At 40.2% G+C, this 14,190-nt stretch overlaps 2 protein-coding genes across 2 annotated transcripts in view; both read right to left on the bottom strand.

Annotated features, from left to right (window-relative positions):
* LOC306969700 (cytoplasmic phosphatidylinositol transfer protein 1-like) overlaps nucleotides 1-13,666 on the bottom strand; it is a 39,585-nt gene extending 25,919 nt beyond the window's left edge. Inside the window, exon 1 of the mRNA XM_079565396.1 lies at nucleotides 13,063-13,666. Within this exon, the coding sequence (XP_079421522.1) occupies nucleotides 13,063-13,110 (48 nt within the window). The 5' untranslated portion in view covers nucleotides 13,111-13,666. The remainder of the gene's footprint in view (nucleotides 1-13,062) is intronic.
* LOC306969076 (class II histocompatibility antigen, B-L beta chain-like) lies at nucleotides 3,543-5,091 on the bottom strand. Its single transcript, XM_079564681.1, has 5 exons — nucleotides 4,965-5,091; nucleotides 4,627-4,893; nucleotides 4,252-4,545; nucleotides 4,025-4,165; nucleotides 3,543-3,948 (listed from the first exon to the last, which is right to left on the bottom strand). Exons 1-5 carry the CDS (start codon nucleotides 5,038-5,040, stop codon nucleotides 3,893-3,895), a joined length of 834 nt encoding a protein of 277 aa, XP_079420807.1. The 5' UTR covers nucleotides 5,041-5,091; the 3' UTR covers nucleotides 3,543-3,892.
* Nucleotides 13,667-14,190: the final 524 nt, after the last annotated feature.

Here is a 14,190-nt window from a genome sequence, read left to right as displayed (position 1 = left end):
TCAAAAAGATCATCGTCAGACGCGATCACTTCGCTGTTTTTGGTCCATTTTATTTTCACAGTTGGAGGGAAAAAGTTTCTGGCGTAGCAGATGAGAGTATTGTCCATCTGCTCAATGACCTCATCTTTGGGGTAGATGAGGACCTCAGGAGCTGCTGTTAGTTCAATATAAATGTAAATTGTTAAAAAGTACAACACCATTTGCAAACAAAAGGGAAAAACAAAAACACAATTAAATACTTTCCCAAAATTGTGCAGCCCAGTTGGATTCTCACCTGTGTTCTTATAGACCTCATGATCGCTCTTCCATCTTTCTAAATGCAACCTACACTGAAACTGGAATTCGGATGAATAATTAAATGGATAAAGTGAATATGCATAGGTTGGAATTCTGTTTTGCCACACGACCGTTTTGTTGTTAAAGTCGACGTAAAGTAAATCATCACCATCAAACGTCACTGAGATTTGAGTGCGACCAGTGTCATAACAGGCAGTGTTGTGGCAAAGTTTGTGCGACCCTAAAATGAAAATGAATAAACGTTTTGCATAATGTATTACCGTCAACTAGATACAAATGATCAAATAAAGAGTACTTGCCGTGTATGCACTTCAAAGTGGTAAAAAGAACAAGCAAAACACTGCTGAATGTCATGGTGTCGAAGACCGACTGGTTGAACTGCTTCAGGTCATGGTTCAATACAAACACCAGCTTCCTCTTTTCTAATGACATGAAACAGATCAGAATACCAAAGTGCTGGAGTGGCTACAATAAGAAACTACAAACACAGTGCTGCACAATATGTCGCTGAATAAAGGAGGACTTCCATCTAACTGAGATTTATACAGTTTTTGCTGACAGCCTAAAACAAATGCATGATAGTTATGGTAACTAAGTGTAAAAGTTCAGTTTTGGTCACTATTTTCCAAATTCAGTTGCATTTTAGCTTTGTTTTGGCCCTGCTTTAGTTTATTTTTGTTTTGATGTAATTTGAATAAAATACAAAATGTTGGCATTTTGATAGTTTAGATTGTGTTCTATTTTTCTTTTCTTTTTTTGCACCTTTTTTTTCATTGTATATAAGATTTCATGTCCCGTCAGCCAGATGCTGTGGATGCACCTGCCTTTGACTGCTGCCCAGTCCTCTCTGCACCCAAGTGACTCGACCACTATACAGCTCCTAAGGGCCCATGTAATCTTTTTGGGCTGAGCCCGGCCGGGCCTCGTGGGTAAAGGCCCGACCACCAGGCGCTCGCATACGAGCCCTAGGCCTGGCTCCAGGGTGGGGCCCCAGCTGCGCTGTACCAGGCGACGTCACGGTCCTTGTTGATACGCTGTCCATAGGGGTTTTCTGAACAATATCCTCATTCTTTTGGATGTTCTTTTATTCTTTTGCACGCATAAGTAAATCTTGTGCTGGTAATTGTACAATGTTCAACACCTGTGCACTGCAGTATGTCACCGCCCACTTTCACCTGATGGGACTGCATGGATGATTTTGGTAGTGTCAGCCGTATAAGCATAAAAATGTGTTGATTAGTGGACTCTTGTTATCCTGGATGATTGAGAGTTCCTATTCATTAAGATATCACATCCAAGTACATGTAGTGCTTGTTGTGTGGGTTCAAAGCTTGTCACACCGGTGCGCAGTGTGAGAAGTGGCACTTCATCATTTGAGGGGAAACTGATCAGCTCATGTTCCTATAGCAACCTGTCATTCTGTCATGAATGTACCACTCATGCATGCAGATAAACGTGTTGTTAAGTTACGTAAAGATGCAGCAGTGTTTGGAGAGTATTGGCAAAAATGTCACTTTGGCCAACCATGCTAGGACACTGACGATGTGGTCCCCATACATGAGGGGTCTTACATAAAGCTTGCCAAGCCTGTAGTCTACCAGACCATTACTTTACAGAAGAGCTGCATGAGAAAAACATCGCACTAGTTTGAACATTTTCACAATGAGATTATTGCGATGTTTTACCAAACCATCCACGATACGTTCCAAGGCTAAATAATCAGGACCAAGACAAGGCTAAAATGTACCGTTTTGACAAAGACGGTTCGTCATGATGAACCATATGTTCTTCTGACCCAGTGAAGTGCTCTCCAAGTTGTTTTAGTCATAGACTGTTCGCAGATATATTGTGCAGCGCTACTTTGCAAACATGTTCTCAAAAGATAATACTGTATGTGTTAGATCACATATGTCAAAGTCAAGGCCCGCGGGCCAAATCCGGCCCGCGAGAGGGTTTTTTCTGGCCCCTGGGATTATATAATTTTATTATTAGAACTGGCCCGCAGGTCACTGCACGCCAGCAGCATCCAGGTACTTTACACGCACCAACGCACTACATTTCCCACAATGCAACGGTGGCGCTCCGAGCGGGAGGCCACTTCCTTTCATTATTCATCAGCGGGCATTAGCATCACTTCAAAAGTCAACTTTCAGATATAAAAATGGCAAAACGGAAGGTGGACACTGAGAACTGGACTTTTCTGTGTGACATTACGACTCATCTGAATAGTAGTATATTTTTAGGTTTTCAGTCTGTTTAATGGGGATCACTAGACTATATGCGGTCATTACATTTTTTTCAATGAACATTCGATCAGTCCGGCCCTCGGCTTGTTCCTACATTTTTCATTTGGCCCCCCATCCATTTGACTTTGACACCCCTGTGTTAGATTGTCCATTCCTGTCTGTTTCTTGAGAGCTGATGTAGCAAGTGAATTTCTGCATTGTGAGATCAATAAAGGCTTATCTTATCTTAATTACTCAACAACTGCACAATGTTTTGACCGGACCTAATGTGCGACTCATGCCTCCCACCTTCAGCAATCACAGCAGCGATTCCGTCTCCTCTGACTTATACAGGAAGGGTGAGTACAAAGACAGATCTGATTGTTACATGTAAATAAACACATTGCTTTAAGTAATGAGACCTTCCGCGTTTTAAGTCTAAATCCATGGCCAATCAGAAGGGGCGTTTGTGCTTAATACACGCTGATAGCTTTGTGCAATGACAGAGCCAGCTGCTGCCCTACTGTCACCTGCGCTGTATCATTCTCCACTCTCACATGCACACTATGCCTCTATTCAGGGCAGTGGGCATTTATTGTTTCTCGTTCAGGATGTCAAATGTATAATAAAGGGCTGAGGCGGATAAAATGAGACAAATGGAGCGCCAGAGACATCGGTTTAGGTCTGTTATTGTAATGGTACAGATGTGACTTTTAAAGGTCATGTTCCTAATGCGTTTTGGTTCGTGCAAATGGTAAAAAAACAAAAACAAACAAATGAGGCTGTGACAAGTGTTGCCTTTATACACAAATCTCCAATGTATTTCACAATAGAAGAAGAAGTCCCTGTGGTGCAGGGGTGAGCAAATGTGGACAATGCATTAAGACTTCCTTTTAACAGCACAGTGTTTTTGCCTCAGTCAGTCCAAGGTCCAATTCCTGCACAGTGTGAATCTAATGAGTTTGGATGTTCTCCCCGTGCCTGGTTGGGTTTTCTCCGGGTGCTCCAGTTTCACCCATCAACCAGAAATATGTTTATTAGGCTAAATTCTCTATCAGGGTCTTGACTGGTAGAGCTTAGGATGTGGGGATGGCGCTGCACTGGGGTCACCCATTGCCACTGCACTGACAGATTGTCCCGCTGGCACTAAAGGATGGGTCAAATGCAGGAGCTATCCATTAAAGGGAGAGGGTACTAGGGCTGGGACAAAATATCGGATCGGACTTGGATCGCAATACTTTTTGCTTCAATATCAAGAATTGATGCTGACAAGTGACTCACTATAGATTGAATGTTAATTACTTTCAATTTAACAAACAGTTAAACCTGGATATTTTTTCCTGGATTGTCTTGTAATCTGAATATAACTTTTAGTCCAAACTTGCTTCAGTTTCCTGCACAACTTCAACTGGAACCACTTGACATCCTACAGGGAAAGATGAAACACAAGCGTAAATGTTCATTAATCTTTGAACGCTATGCAAGCATTGGAACTAGTTTACCTTGCCCTATTGTGCAAAGTGCAGCTGAACGTTTCTTGTGTTTGACATATCCTATAGTCAACATAGTAAGACCAACAACCAGAAAAAGTGTCCCAAGGACAATTTTGACTCTTTCGGACCAAGGGAGGGAGTGAGCAGGGTCTAGAATAGATCAAAAGAGCAACTGAACTTTGCAGTAACACACTGAGAAATGTAGATAAACTATTCATCCAAGAAGTGTGACCTACCCCAGACCTGCACCAGTGGCTGTGACAGGGACACATGCTCCACCATGCAGGAGATTTCTTCTCCGGGCTTTGGGCTGTACTCCAGATATGAATGAATCTGGTAGTACAAGTCTCCATCAGACAAGACCTCAGTGGAGCTTACGCCTGAGGCCACCTCCTGTCCATTTTGTAACCAAGTCAACTCAATGTCTTGTGGATAAAAGTTATAAGCACTACATAAGAGTAAAGCAGGATGTGCTCCACTGGGCTGCTTCACTGAAGTCAGTTTGAGACTTGGGGCTGCCAACATGCTCCCTGAAAAAAACATTTATGTCACTGTGCAGGTGATGTGAACAGAATTATATGGTACATGATGATTTGCATCAGATGACTCACTTAAGTCTTTAATGACCTTCATGGTCTCTGAACACAACAGGAGCTGTTCAACTTTTCTTAGTTCGGCATCTTTAGGATCACTGTTATAAAAACGTGCCAAAACAAGTGCATACTGTGTAAACCCCATCCAGTTGCCTCTTGTGCTGTTGTACTCCATAAGTGATGTCTTGTTGTATGTATATCGTATTTCATACTCGAAAAGTGCTTTTTCAATATTTTGGTAAGAACAACAGCCAGACAACTGTCCAAATGCAGCGTCTAAAGAAACTGAAAAACATAACACAATTAAACAGCATTATCATTATTATTTTATTCATACTAACTATTGCAATACTCACCAAGAGGAATGAAAGATCCCAGCGTAAAAAGGAACAAATGAACAGTAGGTCCAAAGGTAAAGAGTGTCACATCCATTGTTATACACTGCAGTTGCAGAGAAGGAAATAAACCTTGTCTCAATGAATGTATCGTTACAAAACAAGAACCAAGTAGAAAACACCCCTTTTCACAATTTCAATTTCAAGAGGAAGTATTTTTTTGTTTAATATGAAAATCAAAACCACTGCTTCCGACAAAAAACTGCTGAACATTGTTTAACACGTGAAACCGTAAAACATTTTGACCTTTTTGAACTAAATAGTGGTTTGTTTAACCAAAGCTTTTTTTTTTTTTTTTTTACTTTTGATCTCTCTGAGTGATGCTTCAGAAGGTTTGACCTACAGTATATTGCATATTTATTTATACCACGCATGTCATATACAAGGCAACTCAATGCTCAATGCTAATTTTGTATGACTTCCTTCGTAAGGCGCATTGCCTTACGAAGGAAGTCATACAAAATTACAATCAAGTTAAAGTAAAAGCAAAGCAAAGTGCATAAGGGGTTCTTACACATTTTGGACTTGATTATCTTTACAGAAAATAAAAACTCCTGCAGTGTTTTAATGTATTACTATCAACTAGATACAAATGATCAAATAATGGGTACTTGCCGTGTATGCACTTCAAAGTGGTAAAAAGAACAAGCAAAACACTGCTGAATGTCATGGTGTCGAAGACTGACTGGATGAACTGCTTCAGGTTCAGCTTCCTCTTTTCTAATGACATGAAACAGATCAGAATACAACAGTGCTGGAGTGGCTACAATAAGAAACTACAAACACAGGACTGCACAATATGTCGCTGAGTCATGGAGGACTTCCATCTAACTGAGATTTAATACAAAATGTGTTGATTAGTGGGCTCTTATTATCCTAGATGATTGAGAGTTCATTAAGAGTTCATTAAGATATCACATCTAAGTACATGTAATAACAAAATAGACTTTTTGGAGCTTTTTACCATGTTATAATGCTGTTCTCTCAACAAACACACACCTGGAGTTGTGTTTAGGGTGAGGTCCTCCACTTGTGTTGACAAGTTTCTTTTGGATAGCCACAGAGAGGACATTAAAAACTTCCTGTAAGATGTGAACACTTCACTGAAAGCTCCAAGCCTAGGAGCTAATGGCTAACCGCAAACGCTAATTCTGATGCTCATGTTTCTTTTTAACCTGCATAAAAACAATCTGCAAACTTAGACAGATCAAACAATGCACCCCTTCCCTGTCCCTTATTAAGTGCACCCAAAGCACTTTCAGGTTGTTTTAGCTGTTTTAGATCAATATAGCATTTTCTATCTAGATTAATAAAATAATATTAATAATATTATTATAATATATTACCTGGTCGCCTCCCGCGGGAGGTGTTCCAGGCATGTCCTAGTGGGACAAGGCCTCGTGGAAGGCCCAGGACACGGTGGTGGGACTATGTCTCCGAGCTGGCCTGGTGTCGCCTCGGGGTCCCCCCAGAACAGCTGGAGGAGGTGTGTGTGGATCGGGAAGTTTGGGCATCTCTGCTGAGACTGCTGCCCCCGCGACCCGGCCCCGGATAAAGCGGAAGAAAATGGATGGATGGATGGATAATATTATAATACCCTCTCTTTAAGCTTATCCCTGAGCGGTATACCAAAAGAATCAAGATTAGACAGTATATGGTTAAATGAATGTTCTGCGTTCACGCTTTTGTAACACTTGTGGAGCCTCTGTCCTGAAGCACTTTCTATACTAGTCTCAGTCACATGACACGTGTCCACACGACTACTGTGCTCTGAAAATAGTACACTGTATTTCACACGTCGTTAGTGATGTCATTTCCACAACTACCTATGCGCCCCAGCTTGAAGTCAACATATCTTCACGTGTCCTGTCACGGTAACAAATTTGAAGTTCTATATATTGAGGCAGGAAAGTATCGCGATAAACAATATTATTGACTCTAACGACGATACAAGATACTGTCAACTCAGGCACAAAAACTACAGTAAACCTTTGTTCTAGAAGAACATCATATCCTAAAATACCACACAAACAAATAAACATGCTTGCTTCAATTAGAAATCAAAGTTTTACAAAGAGAAAATAGGGAGTTAATGCTAATAAATGTACAGACGATAAATATCGAGCCCAAAAATGTATCATTTATCTGTTATTTATTGAATGATAAGTCGATATAGTAATTATCGTGATCGTAACTTAAACTTAACATGAATATGATTCCTTAAAATCACTTCACCATGTTTCTCAAACTTGTCACTCAAAGTACCACCTAAGCAAACAAAATAAAACAGTTCTCTTCGTAACACCAGATCCAAACCAGGTCTATAACAGGACTATACCGGTCAAAATCAGGGCTAAATAATGTCTTAACAACAGCCAAATGATGGGTAAAGTAAATTCTAAACAAGAACTAACCCAAAAAAAGAAGGACAAGCCCGAGCACCCCCTGAAACAGCCTGTGTACCAAAGTTTGAGATACACAGAAATACACATTATCCTTCCAGTTTGATGAAGTTTTTCCATAATTCCTATTTAACAAGTCCAACCAAAGACATCCGCCAACAACTATACAGCTTCGAAATGCATCATTTCTGCCGCACAATCCATGTCACTGATTGTGTGTAATTGCCCTTAGCTTTATCCTTGCCACAGACTGTAATGGGCCGATAAGAGCGATGCCAGTGTTGCAGGAAGCACAATAATGAGCCACAGGGAGCGTCGGGGGGAGAGAAACTAAACTCAAAGCGAGGTCTGAGCTGGGGCATGAAAATACGCCGCCACATACAGGAGCAAAGTGCCTGAGACCAGAGAGTGAACACAATCTCCAGCATATACCGCCGAGGTTTCAATTATCCACACAGCAGGTCTCGCTCCACTGTGCCCTCTCTGAGCCACACAAGGGCTGCCAGTTTGGTAACTCAAAGCAAAGAGTGGAGATTGTCGCAATAATACGTTGTTATAAAGCTCCCGTGAACTCCGGGCGAACCAGATTTCCCGCGGCTAAAATCTTACATAATATATATTTTTTAATGCGATGCAAGGCCCTATAACCCACTGTCATACTCCCATAGTGGCCACAAATGCTCCAAGGAAGAAACAGTGTAATTATACATTTTCTGTGCTCTTTAGTCACATGGAATACAACAAAAACAATATCTGCGTTTTGCATTTAAAAAAGAATATAAACTGATTTAGGGCTCCAAAAACATGACACACTAGCACAATATATACTGTAATACAGCTCAAAATATAACACAGCACACTGCTCAAAATGATAAGCAACAGCGCTTGAACGTTACCAAACATGGCCGGTCTGTATCGGTTAACATGTTCAAATCAATTATTGGTTTTATTGTTGTGATTTGTTCATGCCCCTTTAAGTGCACTTTCAGGCCAACATTGCAAATAAGAATTTGTTCTTAATGTTTTGCCTGATAAAATAAAGGAAATAAATAATAGACAAAACATTGACAAAAATCAAACCATTTCACGCGATGCGAAAGTTGTTTGTTTACATTTTTCTTTAGTGGTTCTCCAGAAGATGATCAAATCAGAAGCAAAATGATGTTGCCAGATCATGCGGCTAAAACCAATAAAGTTCGAATTAGTGCAAGTCGGGGGCAGAAACAGAGAAGCCTTTTTCAATGAGTAATTATCACCATTTTTTAAGCTTCCAGGGGTTTTTATGAGGCTATCACAACTCATATTAGCTAATAATAATTCATGTATAACTAATTATCGACCCGGCGACCTGCATCAGACTGTTTTTTTTTTCATCAGTCCCGGTTCATGTGACTGTAACAGTGGCTGCTTTAGGTTTAGGACATTTGAATATTTCTTCCTACACAGGACTCATCAGTGTGTCTAAGCAGTAACATACTGAACAGTATCCTGTTTGTTCTTAACATAACATCGTACGTACAATGTTGTGTTCTTAAATTATTCTATTTAATGATGGCCCTTTTGTAAAAAAAAAAAAAAAAAAAAAAAAAAAAAACTACCTACTTACACTTACTAAGAATTGGGTCCATTTTGTTTACAATTTGTGCAAACAGAGGCTGAAAGAAGCATTGATCCGCTGCAGTAACAAAGCTACAAAGACTATCTCCTGCAGACGTTTCTTCTTTATGATTTTGAGCGAGTGTTTGGTCACCTGCCAGCTTATGTTTTGGGCAGGGTCACTGTCTGGGTCGGTCCTCAGGGAGCTGAAGTAATAACAAGGTGGCATTGGCAGCTCCACTCTGAGGACTAAGCCTGGCCACACAGCAACACAAACAAACATATGGAGGTCTGCGGGGACTGAGGCGACACCACGAGCTGAAGTCACACAGGCTCAGAGCAGGTGGCTGTGCAGGCGGAGGAGAAGGTGCACAAACTGTGCTTTGTGAACCAAACTGCAAATACTATTTACACCAATTAGGACGGGATAGCTCAAATCAAAATTGAAATTTGAATGGTTGCAAATAGCAAATCACGAAGGCTACAATTATTTTGATAGAATAATGAAAATGATCTAATAGTCTCCAACGGCTAAACCTGTAGTTTAGACAAATAAGCTCTGGGTTTCTTTAGAATTTGTTTAGCAATTACTACAGTATTTAAGACTTCTTTTCGCAGGCGTTCAACAAGGAATGATACGCGTTTTCCCTGTTGTGTTGCCTGTTGTTGTATCAACCTGTTTCTTGTACTTTTACTGTAAATTCTATGTACAGAACTTAGACTAACTGTATCGTTTTCAAAATGCTTTATAAATAAAGTTGCTATGGTATCGTACTAAAGGTAATGCTCCTGGATGTGTTAAAAATGTGTGAACTGTATATACGTAATCTCCATTGATCTGAAATTGAAAAACAAATATGCAGAATGTTATAGAATGTTATATCTTTATATATAATCAGTTTGATGTGACTGACAGAACGTGATTCTTTCCTCTAAAGTTATTTGAAAGGCTCATTACAGCTTTGCTGAACTTGTGCTTTATACGTCAGTAAAGTAAATATATTGGACACCACTTACTATAAAATAGCAGATGTAAAAAATAAAACCTTTATCGCACTAAAAAAGATGTCTCAAGAGCTGTTTCCACTTGATGTGTCTGAGGGGTCCGTTGAACAATGCAATTTGTCTGGTCATCGCTTGAGTAGCAAAGCAGCCTTCTACAAAACACTTAAGTAAAACTGAAGAGATTCAAGTTCTTCAAGTCGGACACAAAATCCTCATAGTTTCTGAATATTACTTAGGATTGCCAGATTAGATTTTGTTTATTTCTTTGCTACGTATTTGCACACTAGGTCAAATTAATCCTTCGCTTTACTCACAGACAGTACACTACTGCGACGATGGCACAGAGAGTAGAGCAGGTCGTCGTGTGATCAGAGGATCGGCGGTTCGAATCCCGCAGGTACACACTGTCGCTGTGTCCTTGGGCAAGACACGTCACCCACCTTGCCTCCAGTGTCTGTGGTGCATGAATGAGAGTGTGAATGGGTGACTGGTTCCTTGATGTAAAAGTGATTTGAGTGCCTAATGCAGGTAGAAAGAAGCTATATAAATGTTTACCATTTATACCCTTTGAAACTTTCCTCAGTTTTGTCCCAGAAAGCCACAGTGAATGTCATCCTTGACATTTATAAAGAAACCATAACCTGAAGGTGAACACCAAGGAAACACTCTTGGTATTTTTTATATATCACACACATAAAAAGTAACCTGAGAAAATAGAAGTGAATGAACAACCTGACTTGTAAAGATCTCGAAGGTGCTTTGCTAAATAAATAATAGTATTTATCTCAAACTAAATGTGCCCATATGCTGCAGAATATGTTGTTGGATGTGCAAGTAAGAGCTGACAATACCATGTTTATATATCAGGACAATGAGAGATCTATAGACCAGATTGAACATTGCAGGCAGGAATAGAAGTAATGGCCTTTAACGGCTCCAGAAGACAATATCGTTCATCACCGGATGTGCAATGAGCCGATCATCCTTCAGGGGCAGATGTTACCACTCGAGTGAAACTCAATGAAACACTCAAAGGTTTACTAAAGAGCACTACAGTGGGAGAAATCTATAGATGTCACATCTATCAACATAAAATAATGGATTTACAGCAGAGAACAAACAATGGCTGTTTGGCTACAGTGAAGTGATTATGAAACCAGTCTGTTTTACTTACACCTTACTGGTTCTAATGGTATGAGCAAGGCAACACTGCTGCTTATTTAAGCTTATGAACTTTGGGACAATCTGCAATTTGGAGAGAGTCATTTTGTGATTTAGTGTATATGCCGTTCTGGGCTTAAACACAGACACTTTTCCTCCCTCAGCTTCTATTGGTCAGCTTTTGTCATGGTCTTAGTGAGGAACAATAGGATGAACTCTCTGAAGCAGCAGACGACTAAAGTCACCTCTTAAAGCAATATGACAATATTAAGAGCACATGAATCACGATCAAATCAAAATAATGATCTAGACAGTAAGATAATTGCGATCATAATAATTTACATCACCGACCCTGATTTCATATGGATTATTTTTGCTGCTTTGAACATGTTGAAAACAATCTGCATACACGGATAAATATAGTAAAGTCTTGCTCACATGGTAGAAGGTTGGAGACGTGTTCTAGAATAACAAGAAAGCACCTTGGTAACCCCTCCCCATAAACTGAGCTAAGTGATGAGTAAAAAGCTTTATGGCAGTGTCAGAACATATGGGAGTGCAGGTGGAACATTGGGAGTTGCTGTGATTGTGGATACACAGGAATGACTCACTCTTCTATAGCAGAGAAAAGCCCTTTTAGATGAATCACAAAACACAGTGATAGTATTCAATAAAACTACACACAAAGAGAACACGAATCACACTGATGAGATTTACAAAGCGGGAGGGATCATAGAAGGAAGGGTTTAAAGGTGATGCGTGTATGTTCTCTAAATGGTGTAAAAAAAAGGCACTACGACTGAAGCTGTACGTGAAAACACAAGCGTTTATATCATAATTCCTCGTTTGAAAGCCAAGGACCTTTAGAGTACTGAATAAGCTTTAGATACTGGAGGCACAAGCACTAATCAGGACTTGATTGGGGAAAAGTGCTGGGATCGTGGACGTGAGAGACCGTCCATTCATGTTTTTCCGAGCTAGTTTTCACCACAGGATCTGGCAACCTTAAGTGCATTGCTCATAATAGGCCACTGTTTTGGATAACCATTTTCAGAACCAAAACAGAAATGTACACAGACAACTTTTACATAAACGTGAAATTGTTTCGCAATTAGGAATTAATCAACATGACAATTGTTATCAGCAAAACCCAATGTTTGCTTTAAACAAAATCTGACCCTAACAAAGGTCAGCCTGGTCTGCCTTACCTCACCACATTTGGACATTTTATTCCTTGTAACGCATGAAACTGCAGAATTCAGTTGTCGAGCACCAGCAGTCATTAGACCTTGATTTGGGGACAGTGATAATTGTGTCCACAGAGAAACATTTTAGGTTTACTTTAGCCAATACACTGCAAAGTGTGGGGCTCATTTGACCTTCTGATTTTACAATTTACAATCTTTTTGTTGTTGTAGAGTACATCAGTATTCCATTTGTTGACGCCAAAACCATTATCTGTTTTGAACATGGGATGCCTTGCCTGAAGCCATGGACTAAAAGACATCAATAATAGACACACAAGCCTTTTGTGAATACTGAAGCCCTAAGTTGTGCACTGCCCGGTTGTGCAAAACAGAAATCAATACGCATTTGCATCTGTCCCTCTTTCGCCTCACCTCATCTGAATCTCCCAGTCGCTTCAGTAATGCCTGTACAATGGCATGAATTTGGCAAAAAACAAAAACAATACATTAAAAACACGGACAACACCAGCGCCATCTGGTGTTGCTCGCGCGTAACCGTCTATAGTAGTTCAACGTGTTCTTATTTAATCAAACAAACAGACAATAGCCAACGTGGCATAGAGGCACGTTGATAAACCAAACCCGGACTATTTTTCCTATGATGTGTGAAAAGCAGACGGGCTGTGGCTGTGAGAAACTTCAGCTTACCTCCTCCACTGTGAGGGGCATGCAGATGCGGTACTCCTTCATCAACATAGTCTTTGCACAAGAGGCGATGATGCGCTGAAAAGGACCTGCCCGACCTCAGTGTTGATATAGATCCAGAAAGGACGTCATGTGTTCAGTCCCAGGCAAACAAAGCAGCACTAACACCGCGGACTGTCCACTTTTCTCTGCATTGGCTCGTGCTGGTGCATTAGGTTGAATTTACTACTCCAAGAAGTACAGCGCTCTTCTTCACGATTCAGTCAATATCGTTACTAACAGCCTGCTTCCCACGCGCGCATTTTTGTATTTATTTTTTGTCAAAGAATAACACACAAATTAGAGAGAAGTTGTGAGAAATGTGATCAAGTCCAGAGTCACTAGGATGAACATTACGCACGCTTCTTGTTTGGTCACACAGATGAGAGGAGTACTTCGTGTTCCTCGATTGCAAAGATTATGATATCATCTTCTGCGAACCGAGTGCCGCTGGAACATTACCTAACATAACCTCGCGTGTCCCACTACTCCAGTGTGTAGAGACACAACAGCCCTGGCCAAGGATGCGCCGCAGCCTCAAGCATGTGTGTCAAGCGCAGTGTAGCCATTTCAGCCACAGCGCACGTAGTCAAACCGGAAACCACCACAATAAAGCATTTCCGGTGAGAATTACGACGTGTTTATACTTTTATTCTGTGCAGATTTAACAAACAGCATTACGTACAACAACATTTTTGATGTGATGTTTTTTTATTTCGCCAAATGACAAAAGGAAAACGTTGAAGACTTTGAATGTAATACTTTCTTCAAACAGTAGATGTCAACCAAGCACTATTTGTTTTTCTCCAACGCCGCGCGTCTTTTCTCGAGCTAATTTCCAAAGTGAAGACTGTAATTGTATGTATATTTTTAGTTATCTCTTTTTAAAATATAGTTCTCACTATATGTTCTGTGAATTTTACTGTTTTCTTTATTGTTTGACAGTAGTGGATGGTGTTAGAAAAAAACAAAAACATTATTCAGTTTAAACTCAAGAGGGAGTCATAGCCTTACATGTTGACCAAGAGGTAGATAAAAAAAACAAAAAAAAAACTAATAAGTAAGATGTGTATGCCGGGTTGCACACAATTA

The sequence above is a fragment of the Gobius niger genome (genome assembly GCF_951799975.1).
Source record: "Gobius niger genome assembly, chromosome: 10".
NCBI lineage: Eukaryota > Metazoa > Chordata > Actinopteri > Gobiiformes > Gobiidae > Gobius > Gobius niger.
Note: the sequence above shows the minus strand (reverse complement) of the source record. Positions and strands in the feature narration are given on the sequence as shown.

Excerpts from the sequence above, each read along its gene's own strand:
- LOC306969076 (XM_079564681.1), bottom strand. The coding sequence starts at position 5,040 with ATGGATGTGACACTCTTTACCTTTGGACCTACTGTTCATTTGTTCCTT. Across the intron at positions 4,894-4,964 it reads GGGATCTTTCATTCCTCTTG|TTTCTTTAGACGCTGCATTT; the intron begins GTGAGTATTGCA and ends TATGTTTTTCAG. Across the intron at positions 4,546-4,626 it reads GAAGGTCATTAAAGACTTAA|GGAGCATGTTGGCAGCCCCA; the intron begins GTGAGTCATCTG and ends TGTTTTTTTCAG.